General features: G+C 36.3%; 1 protein-coding gene across 39 annotated transcripts in view; it reads right to left on the bottom strand.

Moving 5' to 3' along the window:
- The window catches only part of RBFOX1 (RNA binding fox-1 homolog 1), a 910,365-nt gene that overhangs the window by 746,971 nt on the left and 144,110 nt on the right, over positions 1-19,284 (bottom strand). For 36 of the 39 annotated variants that reach the window (XM_074599130.1, XM_074599146.1, XM_074599156.1 and 33 more), the window contains exon 2: positions 17,513-17,575. The exons of the other annotated variants lie outside the window; for them this stretch is intronic. In XM_074599130.1, the coding sequence (XP_074455231.1) occupies positions 17,513-17,575 (63 nt within the window). The remainder of the gene's footprint in view (positions 1-17,512; positions 17,576-19,284) is intronic. 39 annotated transcript variants of the gene reach the window in all.

The raw sequence follows: 19,284 nt of genomic DNA on the forward strand, positions 1-19,284 counted from the left end.
GAAATACGCAGGAGCAGCATAAGGTCAATGCCATTAACTTGATGATTAATGAACTCCCTGATAATATTGCATGTATTAGAGGTGAAAGTGCTGACATAGCACTGTAACCTAATAACTAAATTCAGCAAATCCAAAATATTAGACTTCTATTTGCACTAAGAAAGCTTGACTTAATTTTACTAAGAAAATTTTACTAGGGAAGGTCTACAATATTATTTTATTAAAATTAATAAAATTTCAGTGTTAAAGAAATAGAAATATAGAGGTATGAATTCAAATGTAGGAGAATTACATAACAGATTTTAAGAAACAAAAAGTAATTTCTTGTGTTTACCTATCAATGCACCTTACAAAACGAAGCTCAGCATTAACTTAGCTTAACTATTATCTTAATTTTACTGATAGAAAACAAAAGCACAGAAAAAGGAAAGAAATGCCCAAGGAAACAGACAGGCAGGAATAAAACTAAAAAATAAAGTCCATACTCCTTAAGGTTAGTACCTATTGTTATAAATTACAGTATATTTAAACAATAAATTGTAATATTAAATAACCTATATTTTTCATGCTTTTTGATTAATTTGTCATCAACTTTTTGAATTTTATGAAATGTCATGCGTTTTTCCCAGAGATGTTTTTGCAGCAGTGCCTTTGAGTTGCTGCAGCAAGGGCCCAATTTAGCAGCTGGATCAATATCAACTCCGTGGACTTTGGTGCACCATTACCAGTGCCCAGCCTCTTTGTCCAGAATGCAACTATGACGGAGTTAAGTGGAAACCCATTTCTTTTATTGCACAGAGACAAGGACTCACTATCTACCACTGTTGGTTGTAAAGCAACATATTTCTTGTGCAGAATGCATTTTAAAGCATCTCATCTACTTGCAAAGAAGCACTGAAAAATTCTAATCATATCTGTTTCTTAGGTATTTATTTTACTCAGCTAGATAACTTTCCAGTTTACAATCTAACCACCACATCTGGTAATCTCAGCTTTTAATCTTCTCTATTCCAGTGCCCCCCTTAAGTTCGGTACTAGTACCACAATTTTCTTGTTAGCCCACCTACACTTCTCTCCTGGCTCAACAACTCATCATTTGCTCTCATGAAAAATAAACAAAAATTTTAACCTATGATTAGCTGTTAGCAACTAAAGGTGGAGAGCATGTGCTTTTCTGCATGACACATATTTAGTATTTTGCAGATGAAAATATGAAATGGACCTTCTAAATGAACACAAAGAATAGAAAAATTAATTAAAAAGCCCTAAGACAATAACCTAACAAGAAGCATGGGAAAGAAAATATACCACATAAGTCTTGTGCTACAAATACAATAGATGATAAATTATAATGGGCTGTAAACACTCAAAGAAGAGGATTTTGAACTGAGAGTTATGCCATTAAGAAGGAACCTTCAGTCAAACTGTAGGAAACTGCTTTACATCGATGTTTACCATAATGAATCAGTACCGTCATAGTTTGCTTCTGATCCAAGAATATACACACGGAAGCAACGTATACACACGCTGGAAGAATTATAAAGCATATGCACTTATCAGCGGATAAGCATACAGTCCATACCCACTCTGAAATATTTCAGCCTACTGCAGAACAGATCCAGCCTAAGGTAAACATTTATCATAACCCAAGTTTATTTAAAACCATTCCTGACTGGTTGCCAGGTTGCTCAGAGTGCCTGTCTAGTGCCGTTCTTCTTTTTCTTAAGCTTTAAACTTTGGAGGGTAAAACATGTCAACAGTAGCAAGAAATGGTGGAAGTTTTAACTGTTTCTGTTTGGGGTTGGGGTTTTTGTTTGTTTGTTTTTTAAACACTCAGTGCAAAGGACTCCTTCTCACCTATTATTCAGAGGATCTTCCAGTTTGCAATTACTTAAAATAGAACTAGGATGAAATTACATAAAATCTTGCAGATATTGAAAGTCACATAATCCATAATAAAATAGAAAAGTGAATTTAAGAATAAATAATGTCACAGATACTGAAAGAAAATTTAGTTCTGAAAACGGTCTCTTCTGTGATACAATATCTACTTTCTCGTTTCCAGAAAGAACTCTTTTCACTAGTTTTACACTGATACCATGGAGGGGAAAAAAAAAACAAAACCACCCCAAACCAGCACACCAAACAACTGCACCTTCCTTATTTTTAGAGCTAATGGGGAAAAAAATTATGCAGGAAGATAGCTTCCTGCATACAACTATGAGAGGATGCCTCTGGCCCTTATTTTCTCCTGACAAACAGATTCAGTTACAAGAACATCTATCCTTAACTGGATTGTCAGAAATAAGTTTTAAATACATCTTCTACGTTATTATATTTTTCTACATTTATGTAAGCATTCTGGCTATAAAAAGGAAATTATTATAGTCAAGGGGCTAATCAGATAACTTGACATTCAAAATGGCTATTATTCAACAGCAGTTGACAAGTGACTTTCAGGAAGTTAGTTTAGTTTTCTTCTCCTTTTTTTTTTTTCCTAACTCATAACTGAAACAGTTATTTTACCTTACAGGCACTTTTTTCTAGCCCCAGATTGCTCCACTAAAAGACAGTATACCAGCCAAATTGCTGAGAGTTGGCTACTGTTAAGCTCCAGCCAGCCCAGCTGTAGATAATTGTAGAAGTCACAGATGCAGCAATAACCACTGGCAAACCTGATATATCAAAGGCTGCAATGAAGGCTCAGAGTTCACTTCAGGCAGATGTTCTGGCAAAGCAGGATAGTTTAAAAAAAAAAAACCAAACAAAAATCCAATAAACAATATCACCATTATCTACTCAGGGACCCGCGGTTTGCCCTCAAATGTACTTGTAACAGTGAGAAATGGCATCTCATGTGTATTTTTCTTCTAGTAAGTGTTTGCACTTCTTCAATTTTACTTCCCACTCCTGTGAGTCATTTCCTTGCTATCCTACCTCACTTATTTGGCTAGTTGCTTGCTAACTGCAGCTTATTTGCACTTAAAACAGTCATTACATTTCATCATATCTAAATAATTAGACTAATGATAGCAGGTTTATTTCTGTTGATTCAATAACGCATTACAGATAATATCAACATTGCAAAGTCTGCTTATTTAGGAATCATTAATAAGGCCTTTCACAAAATCTCAAAGTTGGCTAATAAGCTGCATTCAAATATAATAATGATGATGCAGTTAGCTTTATTTTGTTTGCTTTTTGCTCGTCAATTCTTATGGTGAATGGATTTTTTCCTCCAGTTTTTCCCCATTATATAAACACTCCAAATTTCCTTCAAAAATGAATCAAAACCAACCTTCTCATGTGTTCAGCTGAATTTAGGAATGCTGGTGTTAAAAAAAAAAAAAAAAAAAACAAACACAAAACAAAAACCAACAACAAACCCAAACCTGCAAACTAACTACTGGGGCGTTTACCATATTATCATATTAATGATATTTACCATTATTTATCATTGATCATATGATGATATTAATGATATCCACCAAACAGTGTCAGTTCTCTCCATCTCACAGCGTACTACAGGCAGTATAAGAGAGAAGGGGTTGATTTCAGTTAGGTATTAAAAACATTAAGTCCATCCTCACGCAGATATTACACTGATGCATTCCTTGATCTTTGGCTGAGCAAACAAATTACAAGATCATTAAAAACACACCTTCAATTAATTGGAAGGTTGTGTGACTGTAAGAAATGTGAATGTTTTTGCCAATCTTGGATGTATAATTGAAGTCATGAAACTACACTCAGGTTGCAGGAAAGCAGAACCAGACCTACAAAACATAACACGTTTGCTACTAGAGGCAAGCGAACTGTCAGTAACAATACCAAAAAATACTTGTTTTTAAAACATTATCTTTAATATCAAGACGTAGGAAAACCGCTGTCTTACAATATAATTTGTAGTTACTTATTACAAAATACATTTTTTTCTAACATTAATCAAAAAAGAAGGATTGGGTAGTTAAGTATCAAATTGGAATGAAATTGCATTCCACACTATTGTGCCCCAAGATGAGGTTTACCTTAAAACCAAGACAGTGATTTTCTGCCAAAACACACACATATCTAATTGATTCTGATAAGAACTGGAACTACAGCATCTGGGGAAAAAGGCAAAACAAAAAAAACCCCAACAACCAACGAACAAATCATTAAAAACACAAGTATGCACCTGAATTTAGATACACAGGGTATAGTCCTGTCACTCAGAGAATGCACCACAGCCATTGCTAGTTAACAGGCTACAGTCACTGCACTGAGTTCGCGAGGCCTCGGGACTGTGGCTTGGCAGCCTGCCTTGGTAGGAGCTTGCCTTGGAAGGCTGGGAGCTTTGGTTTTACTTGGTTTAACAGCAGCTGTAACTGTTCTAATGGCCAGGTGGCTGATGCCTCATTTGTTTCATGTCTGATAGTCTTTGTATGGTATAAACATTTATGTATGTATATATACAGAGAGAGAGAGAGAGACAGTAGTAACAAGGAGTTACTCTGTGTAGCCTGAGATATTTCTCACTATAGTAATGATGCAGTGTCGAGGAACATCGGCCTGGTATGATAGCAAAGGCCTTGCAAGTTGGCACACAAGATGCAGCGTAGAGTGGTTCGGGCACAGGGTGACAAGAGATGGGGACACTGGAGACTTGAAGGTTTTAAATGGCTCATTCACTGTCTGTTAAAAAAAATGCAGAAATTAAGAAATGCTGGGAAAAAGCCTGTTCAGGGGTACGAAAGAGAACAAACAAGTATCTAACACATGGAGAAGACAGTGTGTTGTAGAAAATTTGGATGTATTGCAGATCAATGAAGAAAGAGCAAGGTGCTGAAGCACATCACAAAACACATGAAAACAGCCCCAGGTGACTTGAAAGGAGAGGAGAAAGAGGAAATACCTTCAACATTCACCTTTTATGAATACCCTTTTAATCACTAAAAGTTCAACTACACAGATATTTTGTCAAAATGCTATTTTGATTGTATCAGTCTGCTAAATAAAACGTTGCAAGGAGAGGAAAACAGATTTTGAAAGGTTTAGAATTTTTGAGAATTCACCTGCCTGAAAAAAAGCACCTATACAAACTCATTCACACAGGTTCCTCTTCTCTTTTTCTCACCCGCACCGCTCTGTTCAAACCAGAGTGCTGCAGTCCAACGCCTTTCCCATCTCCCGGGCCGGGTGTGTGAGGTGCGTTCTGCTCTCAGACCTCACCCACTGCACCCATGTGAACACAGCCCCCCCGGGAGTGCCTCTTACACGCCAGCCGGCAGCTCTGCATGCGAACAAGCCCTCTGCTACAGACAGGCTCCAGTCCCACAAAAGAAATAGAAATGTTCTCATAGAAGTCCTTATGTCTTGTTCTCCCTCTCAAGAGGGACTCTGGGCTACCGGAGACGACAACAAATAATTCATTGTAGATATGCCAATCACACACACGCACACTGAGGAAATGTCTGTAAGGTTATGTTTTCTCTTTTTGAGTTTTACTCTTGTTTTGCTATTTGTGATATTACTAAAGCTGCTTTTAATGTTTTAGGGGTTTTTTCCCCCCCCATTAGATCAAAAGCAGTACCGTGGACGTGAACTCACAGATGTTCCTACTAAATTTCATTTGCTTTCTTATCTTTTACAGATACTCCTTTTGAACAAAATAAAATTATAGAGAACATCTCAGTGCTGAAGATATAATACGAATAGTAACACTTCATTTAAGGACATATTCTATTACCAGCTAAGTCAAGCAATTTGGTTCCCTAAACATTTGCTGGAAAACCAACCCAACCCAACCCTAGACTAGCATTCTCAAGTTCTTCACAGCATCTATTTGGAAAATGTATACAGAACCCAGAGACATTTCTTAAATCAATACAAACTTAGAAGGATTCTAACTTTTTCTTAGGTGTTAATATCAGGCTGATTGAATGTTGAGCCATTGCAGTTCATTACAACAAATATTGAGAACAAAATCAGAAGTATGTCAAAGTGAATTTTAAGCTCACAGCAAAAACTGAAAAAAGAAAAAAATATATGAAAAATCAAATTAGATGCTTTCAAAGATAGTTTATATAAAAGGTGACCCAAAAGTAAAGACTGCAGCACGTGTTTCGAATTTAAAAACCACCATATTTTTGCAAGGCACTCATATAACCTTAATAAAACATTCCAGAATCTGAAATAACAGATTCGATGCAACAGAAAATGGCTTTCAACAAAAGCTACTGCTACTTTAAAATAATTAAATAATTTTCTTTCATTGTAATTCAACAAATACATTTTAAAAGCCAGTGAATATCACAAATGATGATGACCATCTTGAAATTTCCTATTACGTATTTATAGATATACTACAATTTTTGTATACAAAAATAACATAATGAAGAGGTACACACGAAATTCATAAATATACTCCTAACGCCATACAGCAAAGGTCAAATAAAATACATCACTCCCAAGACTGAAACCAATCTTTTTCTTAAATATGAAAATGTGCTATTACCTAGTGTTAAGTACTTTCAGAAATCTTACAGAAAGACGCCACAATCACGTTTTGCTTTTCTATCACACAACTGCTAATACCACTGTAAGTTGCTTGCTTTCCTAGACAGTTTGCATGTGTTTGCAAGTTTCAGAAACGCTCAAGTTTTAGGTTGAGACTTTCCACACTTAACTTGTCCTAGGCAGGCAGCCTTGAAAGAGCATCCTCAGTCTTCAGAGAAGGGTACACACATGAAAACTATTCTAAGCATCCACTAACACTAGCAGAGAAAATGCTTATAATTTCTCAAGAGAAACAGTACAAACATCCTCATGTAGCTTTTCGTACGTCTTTAAGGAGAATTAAAATAATTTAAAGACATCACTTCCAGAGAGGCACAAAGTAAGATTTTAGTAAAGCTTTGTCAAGCCACCAATCCCCAGAGAGCACCAAGCCTGTTAATGTGTGCACTCACGCATGGCTTTATTAATGTAAATAACCTCTGATTTCACTGAAATCATTCACCTAAGTGTACTATACACACAGACTGAAATTTATGAATAATTAAGACAAATTCCTCCCAAGGATTCAGCAATCTGAAGACAAAAAGACTATTCATTCCAGTTAAGAGATTTCTGAATCTATAAATCTGACCATACCTTCATTTTACAAACAAGGCAGGTCAGATCCCGGGCCAATGGGTGTAAGGAGATGAAAGCCGTTATTTTTAAAAGCTCTTTAGCTAAACAGAGATGCAAAGTTCATTTTTAAAGTAAAAAACTTCTACTATCTCAACCTATATTTTAAGATAAACTGTGGAAAATACAGTGCATATTCATATAAGACAGAAAAAGAAATCTTCATGTTACGTTATGGGTTGAGTATCTTTGCAGTGCTACAAGAAAGCTTCAAAACCTGCATTACAGTTTTGAAAGTTTCTATTGTTATTGACCTCAAATATCTAAATAATGAGCTAATGCTTTCTGATTCTGCTTCAATCAGCCTTCTAGACAACTGTCTTCTATGAAGCAGCTGCTAAATGGTTCTACAGAATGTATGTTAGAGAAATTTCAGCACGACCCTCAAGGCAGCCCAATGTTTTGGGACATTTTGAGGTGGAAGTCAGGACTAACAAGCAAACAGCAGACTGAAAACAGTGGAAATTGCTAATGAAGAAACCTCCCTTTTTCAGATGTCCTAACATATGATCATTAAGATACATTTAAGGTCCCTTCCAACCTAAACCATTCTGTGATACACATCTGGTAAAATACCTGTATGAACAGAAAAGCTGTTTTACTGGATCGCATCATTTAAAGTAATACACTCTGTCCAACAATAATCAGTATTAGAAGTTTATGAAAGGATATAAGCATCAATCTTTCCCACAGTAATTTGCATAGAGGGACATCCTGCATTTTGTTGTGTAAGAAAATACTGCACATTAATTTATACAGTTATTCTTGACTTGCTTCTATTTCTTGCATCGAGTGGCAAAACTTTGTAGGACAGCACTATACAGCACGAAAAAACTATTCTTTTCATGAGTCATTGCTTGATCATTTTATCGAGTTCATAATCCTTGCTTTATGAGTCATATCATTATAATACCAATATTCAAATCAATATCAATAATAATTTCAATCTATCACTTTTTGCCCATTTCAGTCACCTGTCAACTCTTTTCCAAGTAAAAGAGATCTAGCATGTATTTAATGGCTTCCCTGTGTTGAAGCTATTCCATACCTCTCATCATTCCTTTCACCTACCCTGGACTACACCTTTTTGAGACACAGGGTAACCAAAACTGCTTTCAGTGAACACATGTAAGACCGATGCAAACTCCAGTAAAGACAGTCTTATCCTGAAAGGATATCCTGAGAGTCATCCTTTCCTGAAAATTGCTAAATATTCAATTTGCTTTTTTTGACAGCTGTCAAGCAATAGACAAATGCTTCTGAGAACTTGGCCTGACGTTTCCAAGAAAGGCTTTTGAGCAATGACAGTCATGCACTCCCTCCTCGAGAACAGATTTCCATCTATTATGAAATACTGAAAGTGAATTGTATTCTGTCACCTAATCCTTCAGCTTTACACACTTTCCCAGTCAGTCTTAGGTTTTTCTGTTCTGAATAACCCTGTCTCAACAGAAATTTATGTCATTATTTTGTCCCTTTTGCACACTGAATAGCACAGATTCACATGCACTTCTACCTATAAACCCCTCTCACTGCAAAAATTCACCATTTATTCATACCAGTGAAATACTAGCGGATCTGCCTTCCTTACACTTTAGCTTCCTGGTTCACTAGACGTGCATTTAACATTTCTCTCTCGCTTCTCTTCTCTGTGATGAGAGGAAGACCCTAATCTCTAGGCTCTGCTACCGAAGTGTGTGTAGGCTTACTGCTCGCTTCTGGTTGTGGCTACATTTCCCCACTGACCTCCTTATCTTTACAACGAACCCAATTCCTCTTTTCTCAGTATAACCTATATTTGCTATCTGCACTACACAAACCTTTTATCAGCAACTATTTCATCTGCCACTAACCCAATACTGCGAAATCTTTCTGCAATTCCATGTGATTTCTCCTGAATAACTGTGTCATCAGCAAATATTTTTTTTACCTTCCAGTTCAACCTTTTTCCAGGTCTTCCACTGACACTTCACTTCAAGCAGTTTATTCCCCCATAAAGAATAGATCTTTGTATGAGAATCTTCCTGACTTCACTGCAGAGAACATTAGTCCATGGGAAGAGGCTTATTTTCAGGTGGCCTTTCTGTATTTTTTAGGACTCCTTTCCATCCTACATTAGAAGCCATGGGAGGGTTCTGCTCTTTTTCTCTCTCTTCCTTCAACACCAAGCCCAGAAAGTACACAACGGACAACATCTCTACCTGGAATAAAGCATGAATCCATGCAGGATTTTCATTCCCAGACCTGAGGGAAGCAGAAGAAACATCCCATGAAGTGGAGAAGCGGGACAGAACAGAAAGAAGAGGGAGGGGAACGAGTCAGGGGCAGACTGTTACTGAAACCTCCACACTGGGTGGAGACAAAACCAGTATGTGTGATAAATCCACCACCTTCACAAACCACTTTGGACAATAATAAAGGTCTCCCAAGAAAGTACGGGGCAGTCCTTGGGCATCACGGAAGAGCATTAGTTAGGGGGCTGTTTACAAGGGCCTTAATTTGGGGCCAATAGCCCCAAGGAAACAATTTATTGACATCGGGTGGACGCACTGGACACAACCACAGCCAATTTAAATATAGGCCATTTTCTTTAAGAACACGAATCATGAAAGTCTCGTATCATATTACATTGCAGCAGATTTTAGGGACAACCAGAACATGATACAAATATCCCTAAAACTACAAAGAATCATTATATTTCATTTAATCATACATCAGATGGTAGAAAATCTTTTTAGCACTTCAACAAGTGAACTTTAGAGCTGCTTTGTAAGTACTCTCTTAAGAATTTTACTGCTGTCTCCCTTTGTCACACGATAAAGCACAAATAAAACCCTAGCTGTAATAATATTCATCAAGTTATGCAAATGCAGTTTTTCCATGGTAGTTAAACATCAAGTATAAAAGAACAATTTTTTTCCCCACAACCTATTAAATAAGCAAGGGTCTATTGTTCTAAGCACACCTGTAGGTTGTAAATCTATATCCTCTTAACCACATTCCTTAAATTAACATTCCCGAGTAAGTAATAAGAAATCTCATTGATATGCCATAAAATTGCTTCTGTAATATCTGTTTTAGTTTGTTTTATTAGTGTGTTCATCAGTAGCTAAGAGCTAGAATAAAATATTTCCAGATTAATATTATTTAAGCCCCACAATTCATGTATTCAGAATTTTTGCCTTGAATGACAAAGCCACCCCTATGAAACTGATTCTGCTCTGATACATTCAAGATCTTATCGTCCGAATATTCACAATGTTTTAGTAGTAAAACTGATCACCTATGAAAGGGTGCAGCAGTGCAGGTAAGAGAATATAGACCAGCCACAAATAGATGGGAGCAGCTATCACTTTGTCATTGCCCTTCTACCTTCAGATTTAATCCTGTGTAGATGTTGCTATTTGCAAGTGATTTTTGCATAATTATATTTCACATTTTGGCTGTTAGGAGTCACCTATGATGATTCTGCCTCCTGTAGGCATGATTTTCTTTATAGCTATCTGTTGTACTACTGGTGACCAAGTTGCAGAAAAGCTTGTCAGACACAACAAGCCCCATTGCCTGTAGGATAAGATTTAGAAACAGAAAATACAAACATCTGGAAACCGTAACTCATGCTGAAATTTTCTTTTGGGTTTCAAGGAATCTGAGTGGCAAAACAATTGATTTGTACTTCAATATCCTAACCTGGCTTATACAAAAGACAGAAAACCACTTTAAATTATTTTGGCTCTGCAACTTTTATTACTTGTAGACTGTGCAGATCTAAAAATCAATAGCACACAACAACTTGGTCTTGATAAAAACATAATTTGTGAAGGATTTCAGATCAATCTTTTCTCAGTGTAGACCCAATATATATACACATTATTTTTTTTTAACTGGGTCATTTAGCTGTGCAAAATATCCCTCAAGATAAGAAAAAAAACAAACCACAAACCCTCAAACAAACAAAACCACCACTCCTTCGGTGTTTCTATTGCACCACTTTCTCTCTTTTCCATATGTGCTCATAAAACTCTGTTTCTCTGGAGTGCAGATGAAGGAAGCAGAACCTTCAGAGTGAAGAAGAAAAGCAGCAGTTTTAGAGTGTATTGGGTCTGGCTGGGATAGAGTTAATTTTCTCCATTGCAGCCCATATGCTGCTGTGTTTTGGATTTGTAACTAAAACATTGTAGATAACACACCAGTGTTACTGCTACTGTCAGACTATTGCTGTTTGCACAGCTTCAAGGGCTTCTATTTTTTTTGTTGTTTCTTTTTTTTTCTTGCTCTTTTTCCTCACTCTGCCTCTCCAGCCAGTGGACTGGGGGTGCAGAAGAAGTTGAGAGGGGACACTGCCAGGACAGCTGGCACACACAACGCACAAAACGCACAAAAAGCCAAACCTTGTGTGTGGCAACACACAACGCACAAAAAGCCAAACCTTGTGGCAGTAGATCAACTATGAATGCATCATGTGCAGGGACAGAGTGACTCCCCATTGCACATAGGCCTGACTTACCAAGCATTTACTGCAAAACCCTGCGTGCACGCACTGCTGCAGGCTTACAGCTTTGCCCCGCTCTAAGACAGCCCCAGCTGAACTCGCCATGCTCAGGCAGCAACCGCATGGCAACACCCAGACTTCAACGCACAGCAGCAGTAATGCAGCAACACAGACACGAATCCTCCAGGAACCCTGGGCTGCTAACATACCCCAAAGCCCAGAATATCATCAATACAGTTAACAACGTTTGCTATACTGAACTATGCAAACACCTGTAATGACTGTACCTTCACTTTGCATAATTAGCATTATCAGAAAAAGTTATAGAAGTCTGTAAGCTCTTCAAAGAAAAAGAAAAAAGGATCAAATGTATATCTTTATTAAAGAATGCTAACACCCTTGACATGACCCAGATCATCATGAGAACTGTTAAATTTCAATTAGCTTTGAGCTATGCTGATAGGACTTTACTAATAAATGCATGATTTTCTTCAGGAAAAATTTCAATTTTTTATGAGACAGGAGAGAGCATGAAATTCTAAGTTCTTTTTCACTTGTTAAATGTAAAAATCATTAACAACAAAAGGTATTGGAATAGAGGGAGAGCAGGAGGAAAGATGGCCAAGTAACGGAGGCAATGATTTGGGATTTGAGAACTACGAATTCAAATCCTAGCTCTGCTCTACTCCCTCTCCTGGCACATCAGCCAGGCTGTTCAATTTTCTGGTTTCTCCTTCTGTAATAAAGAGATAATGACACATACTAATCTCCCAGGAATTTTGGGACTTGATATCTCTTAAATGCCACAATGCTATGGAAATGAACTTGATCAAAAACATCTTAATGCTGTAATCTGGAGAATATCCAGAGCGCACACAGATGCCTATGGAAGAATTCTAAGCTAAGTGTTTACATGCACATGAAAATGTTCATAATGCCTGAATAAGAAAGTGTCTGCAAGGTAATGTTTATGAAGGAAGTATCTCAGCAGTGTCAGAAAACAGGCTGCTACGTATGGTAAATTCAGGTCCTAAGGTTAATTCATATTCGACCCCTACTGCTTTTACTTGGTAGACTCAAAGCACCACTTACAAAGATGGAGGGTTTAGAAAGATCACAGAGGAATCCATCAGAAAGAAATACTGACTGCATTCTTAAAAGGAGAAAAGCAGTAATGATTAGATATTTCTTCACACGTACATTTGTATACAACCAAGAGCAAATAATTTCCTAACGGAGTAGTCACGGTTCACAATAATCTAGGGTAGTATTTCCAAAAGCCCATGTGTGCTAGGAGTCTGTCTCTTGTTTTCAAAAAGTCAGTCTGATTCAATTTCAGTAAACCTCATCCTCTTTAATCTGCTTTGAGAAAGCAACTTCTAAATTCTTTAGATGCTTAAATACAAACATACATAATTATCTGCAGCAGTGATTAAGCACGTTGTACAAACATAAACCCCTGCCCTTTTACAATTTAGGTAATCATAAATTACAGCAGTGGTTTAACAGCGATTCATGCAAACCTGCTACCACATACATGCTCTTTTTGTCTAAGATCATTAGAGATTTTACTGATATAAACTTCAAATTTGTGACACCCAAAACCCAACATTTTCTTCCCCTATGGGAAATGAAAGAAGGTAAACCTGGGAACATGCAGACTATAAAAAAACCCTAAACTAAACAAAGGTAGTATATTTAGTTCCCTAGGCAGGAAGGAGTTAAAAATCGTATTTAAATATGTGTCTAACTAATGGAAAAGTAATGTTACCAATCAACCACCTAAAACTGAATTACCTTGCTCCAGCACTAGAAAAAATTCAAACACAGGTCAGACAGCCACCTTAGCTAAGCTTTTTAGGAAGAAAAAACATCCATGAGACTATTCTGCTGCTTATCATTAGGAGCGTGTAAATGCCTCGCTGCTTCTGGTCCTTAATGAATTCCTACAATAACTATTGAAGATATTTGAAGATATTGCAAAACAACAATGAATAATATGACAATGGAGGAGATACTAACAACTAAACAGTTCCCCATCCTAGCTCAGATGAAGTAATGGAGCAGAACTTACTGCTTCATTTACGTTATCTAACTACCATTCTTCAACCCTTTTTTATTGTAATTCACAGATATCAGTAATTCAAAGTGCCGCAATTTTAAAAATATTCAGCTCTCTATACTAATATTACCATTCAGACTACATCAGAATACAGAGAGATGAATAAATAAGAACGCAATCATTAAAATATTTTTTCCTTATACATTTAGTAGAAAAAGGTTATAATACTGGTTTATTTCTAAGAGTATTATGATATTTTATAATAGGTCTCTTTCACAATTATTTTCTTCATGCCTCTCAGGTAGAAATCTCTAGATCATACTAAACTCCTCAGATTCCTCCTTGGCATGTTGTTTTGGAAAATAGATTTATTATATTAACAATTTTAAAAGATGTGTTTAATGAGGGGGGAAAAGGGACCCATAATCCCTGATAATAAAGTATTTTCATTGCCATAATAGCTATTTTTCTGTTACTTATTTCAACATGTTTACAGTTCAAAGGAAAACACAGCTCTAAAATTAAAGAGGAGGGGTTTTCAAATGCCTTTCAATGGCTTCGTAGGCCTTTACAGACCGTAGGAGAGGTGAAGACGAGACTGTTTTGAGACGGACAGCATATTTGCATACTTCCATTTTCATCTATCGGGGTTTAAAATGTGACTAATCACAGCAGATCTTCCAAAGGATGCAACTATCAAACGAACATGGAGCAGCACTACTGTCTCATTCTTTCTCTATTACCTTAAAAATTCCTACTGTCTCATTCTTTCTCTATTACCTTAAAAATTCCTAGCCAAGGAAACGTGTTAGCAATAAAACAACAAGATCGCTTAACTACAGTACGTTTCTCAAGCTATGTAACAACTATATACAACCTGAAGATTAAGAAAAACCAATAGAATGGGCAAATATACTGAATTTTTCTCTCAAAAAAGCAACTGTATGAACTTTCCATAGATCGTGGAAAAGATACCAGCTTTCTTCTACTTTTTTCTGAACTGTTTTCAGAGAACTTAAGTGGAATGCCAAAGAGAAGTGGCTTCTTTGCAAAGAATTATAGCTTTAGGCAAGGGAGTTGTGTAGGGGAGGGCTAAGCACAATAATTCATCTTTCCAAATAAGCTAGGCACAGAGAAATGCAACATAACCACTAACTGTCCAGCTTTCTGAACTGGGACACCAGTCAATGATCTTCCATTCTACTGGTGCAGATCACTGTCATTATATACAAGATCAATCCCATTTCTTGCCTTTCAATTTTACCCAGCACACAAGAGCCAGAGCACAGAGACCACGGCACGTGCCCTGCCTAACGCCGCGCTCTGCAGCATTCCCACCTTAATGAATTCCACCTCGTGACAATGGAATGGGAAAAATCCTCCAGTTATGGGAATGAGTGAGGACTCTGCTCATCTAGATTTTACATCCATTTCTACTACAAACTTCTTGCCACTCTCTTTGTGCTTGATTTCCCATTGTATATTTGGAACAATTCTATCTCCTTTGCCTGTCATGTTTATTTTTAGCTGTTGTTTTCTGCAACTGTCTTTTATTGCTTTGTTTACTGGTTTGCTCAATGCGCTGCAGCTTTGGTTGAGTACGGTAGACATTACCACACAAATAATAAAAGGTCAAATGCCAAATAAATCCATAGACTATCTGGTAGAATCAACTGACTACATTACAAAATTTAATTTTAAAATCCAGGATTTCTCTGTAATTAAACTGTTAAAACTATACTTACCTCAACATATTTATCTATCAAAATGAAACAGAAAAATAATTGCTGTAAAGCAACCGTAGCTAGAAATTATACTGAAATTCAACTGAAGCATAGCGAACACAAAATTTACTGTGATTATTACATGAGGATTTTCACACTCGGACAGAAATTTGTTTCATTACATACAATTCCAGAATCTTAACACGTCTGTGTTGGATTGGCATTGCTATTTTTAAATGCTTCTTCTAAATAAGGGAATGGGACAAACCATTTTATAATCAGTAATGTACTACATGTGTACACCATGTCACGGGTGAATAGGGCACAACGCCCAGCCATATGGTGTACTTAAGAGCCAACTCATCTACATAGACCGTTACCAGGCAACATCCTGGACTTCAGTCGCAGCTTGGTAAAAAAATGACCTCTCAGCCCTAGAAGTTGATTGATATTCATTGTGCTGGTTAGGTTATGATCACAAGGGAAAATAATAAAACCAATTATGAGCATTGAGATTTGGCAGCATTAAACCTTCCCCAAATTCCAAATGAGTATTTTCTTCCTCTTTCTTGTCATATATCCCAAATCTCTGGTTTAGCTTGTTGAAGGAAGATGGATATCTTTTCCTTCAACTACATTTACAGATACTGAAGCAATATATTCACAGTCAAATTAATGTCAGCTTCCTAAAAACATGCCAGTAATTATCTCAGGGACCACTGTCTCCCATGGGTTAGAAACCCCAACCTCATTCTTGCAATTTTTACCAGAATTTTGCTAACAAAAGCTGTCAATTGCATCAAATTCTGCTAAGAGCTGTAAGGTTATTCTGTGATAGAAAATACTGTTTGTGACAGAGGAAAAGCTAAAAGCAACAAGCATGCTGAGCACTACAGAATTGATTTAAATCTGTCCTTAAGATGAACAGGCTTTTTTTTTTTTCTCCTGTAAGCCAGGCAGTCTTTTTGAAATAATGAAATCTTTTTTCAAAGACATTAAGAGGAAGATTGTGCTCAGTGTAGGAGAAAAAACATAAAACTCTTCTTATTTCTAACAAGGACCGTATGTCTGATTTTTTCAATGACATCAAACTTTGTGTGTTGGGGAAGAACTCAACTCAATACATTTGAACAAAAAAGTGAATCTAGTCTATTATTTTTCCAATACACATGTGCAACTCCTTTACTTTCTACACACAGAAAAAAGAAAAGCATAATTATAAATGTATAAAAACATAAATATATTCAGTCAGCCCAATACAGAACAAGCCATGCTTATTACCCAATACAGAGCATTGCAAATTATTTTACAGAGGATTATTAAAGATTGTTTGAGAAGTACAAAATACACATCTACAAGAATCATACACTGTTTTTCTGATACTTCTGTATTTATTATTACAAGTATTGAAAGTTATATCCCGATTAAAAAGTGCTTAATCAATATTGTTTCTAATCAAATGTTTAAAAGAAAAACTTTACAAGAAAAGATAAATTCCAAGTATGAACGAGCAACAAGTAGTTTGGATGCGAAAGCGTCTTCTCAGGAAGGAAAAAAGCAAAAAATGAATCAGCACAAATACTTTTTCACATCCTATAAATTTTAGAGATGAATTCATGATATTCCCTATTCTGACATTATGGGTGCGTTTAAAAAAGAAAGCGTGATTAATTATCCATGGCTGTTCTAAGGGATAAAAACTGTCTGTGACTAACCTGTATACAAAGTAATTTATTTCTGATGGAATCAGCCAAAGATAAAATAAATACAATAGTAACACAACCCTAGCACGTACAAGGGAAATAGAAGAAAAAAGCACTTTAACCTACAGCCAGAGACAGGGAAGATTATTTTCTAATCATGTCACTAGCAAGTTGTTGTTCACTGAAGACCAAAAGGTATCAGATCTTTTGTTTATGGCCTATTAGTCTTGCGATCCAGCAAGAGCGTGGCAAGTGGCAAAATCCAAAGTATGTCCTTATTCATTATGACAGCACAACAGAGATTTCAGTCAAATTCCAAGGAAAATAGAATAAACAACAACAAAATCAGCGCACTTACAGAAAGCAGGCTCTGATCATGAAAACAATAGGCACCACTTGCATGGGGCTTCTGTGTAGTTTCCTAAGAAAAGAAAAATACATTTGTACTGTAAATGAGTGATTCAAGGGGGATCGTCTTTGTGCCCCGCACCCATGGAAGGCTGAAGGCAGGCTTTAAGATTCAAAGTGTTGTAGCAAAAAATGAAATTGCTAATGCATTATTTGGGCTTTCACAAGAAGGTTTGCGTACACTATTGGGTCATAATTGCATTTTTGTTGTAGTACAAAGCCGAACAACATAATCTGCTTATTGAGTCATAAACAGCAACAAAGACTTTATTATGTATTTATTAATCACTCAATGGACAGTAAAAATTTCCAAGCAGTTCACAACTTATTAGAAACTTAAATCCCATGTTTGCATTATGAACTTACCTACTAAAACAGACATGCAATTACTATGCCATAGTTCACAATTTTCCCCAGTACAGGTTTCTGTTTCGATAGGAACACACAACTTTGATTTACTTTTTTTGTACTTTTCAAATGAAAAATTCAAGCAATTTTGCAAAAGAAAAATGATCATACAATACATAAACAAAAGGGGCCATTCAAAATATATTATACACGCACTTAGCTGGGAATTAGAATAGGGTAACAGTCTATTCCATGCCACTTTTTCTTACTGATGAGCAGCTGGTGACATGTAATGTTTTACTGAATTATTCATTGAATTTTAGAAGTTACAGTAAGCTCAGCCATGTTTTTCGTAACAGATTGTACCTACCTGCATTTTTTATTTCCATGTGTAAATGGTCGTATAGATGCTCTGATACAAATACTCTTGAAAATAGAAACGCTGTACATATTTGGAGTCTTCAAAGAAAATACACACCTAGGTCTATGTATTACAAAAGCATTCCGTAGACAAATTTAATATACTTTTTATCCACCTCAGTAAAATTCCAAACAGTAAATATACTGAATGGTATTTCACCAAACGTGTTATTCCTTATATATGATTTCATTTTAAACCAAGAAACAAACATAAAAAAAATAATAATCAGTAAATCAAAAAATCAGTAGTGGCTCTCTCTAATGCAGCTGAGGATAAATAAAAAGAGCAAGGAAGCAGTACCAGAAAGGTACATGTTCCATAAGCATGTCAGGTAATATTGCAACTATCGTACGTATTGATAAAAAACCCAACAACTTTGGAATCTGAAAAAGAGATAATCAGCAACAGAAAATATACTTGCATTTTGGTCTCCTCAGAGCAAGGACCATCACTAGGAGAGTATCTACCACAGTAAGATCCAACCTCACGACTGCAGCTCCTATCAGTAACTGCAACTCTCTTATCAAAAAAACCCTCACATTAATCAATTTCTGAGCTGAAGGTACAAGTCTATTTTTATTTATGAAATAAAATGAACCACACACATATAAAAATACAACAGAAAAGGCAGCTCACGTAAGAAGGCTGCATACGCCCATAAACTATACATTAAAACTACTGCATATTATCCTTTCTGGGAAGTGTTTCTCTGTGTGAGATCAAAGATATCCCCAAGTATAACACAAGGTAAATTAACGGTATCGAGAGTTCCTTAAAAATCCCTGAGAAGCTGTGGGTTTTTTAAAGTAATTAGCCCACATTTTCAAAAATGACGTCTGATTTAGGACCATCTTGTAGTGCCACAGTGAAACTTAGTCATAGTCACCGAATAATTGAAAATTAAGGTTTTCTCTCAGGTTTTCTCCATCAGGGGTACTTGCCTTTCACAATTT

The sequence above is a fragment of the Larus michahellis genome, chromosome 8, assembly GCF_964199755.1.
Source record: "Larus michahellis chromosome 8, bLarMic1.1, whole genome shotgun sequence".
Classification (NCBI taxonomy): domain Eukaryota; kingdom Metazoa; phylum Chordata; class Aves; order Charadriiformes; family Laridae; genus Larus; species Larus michahellis.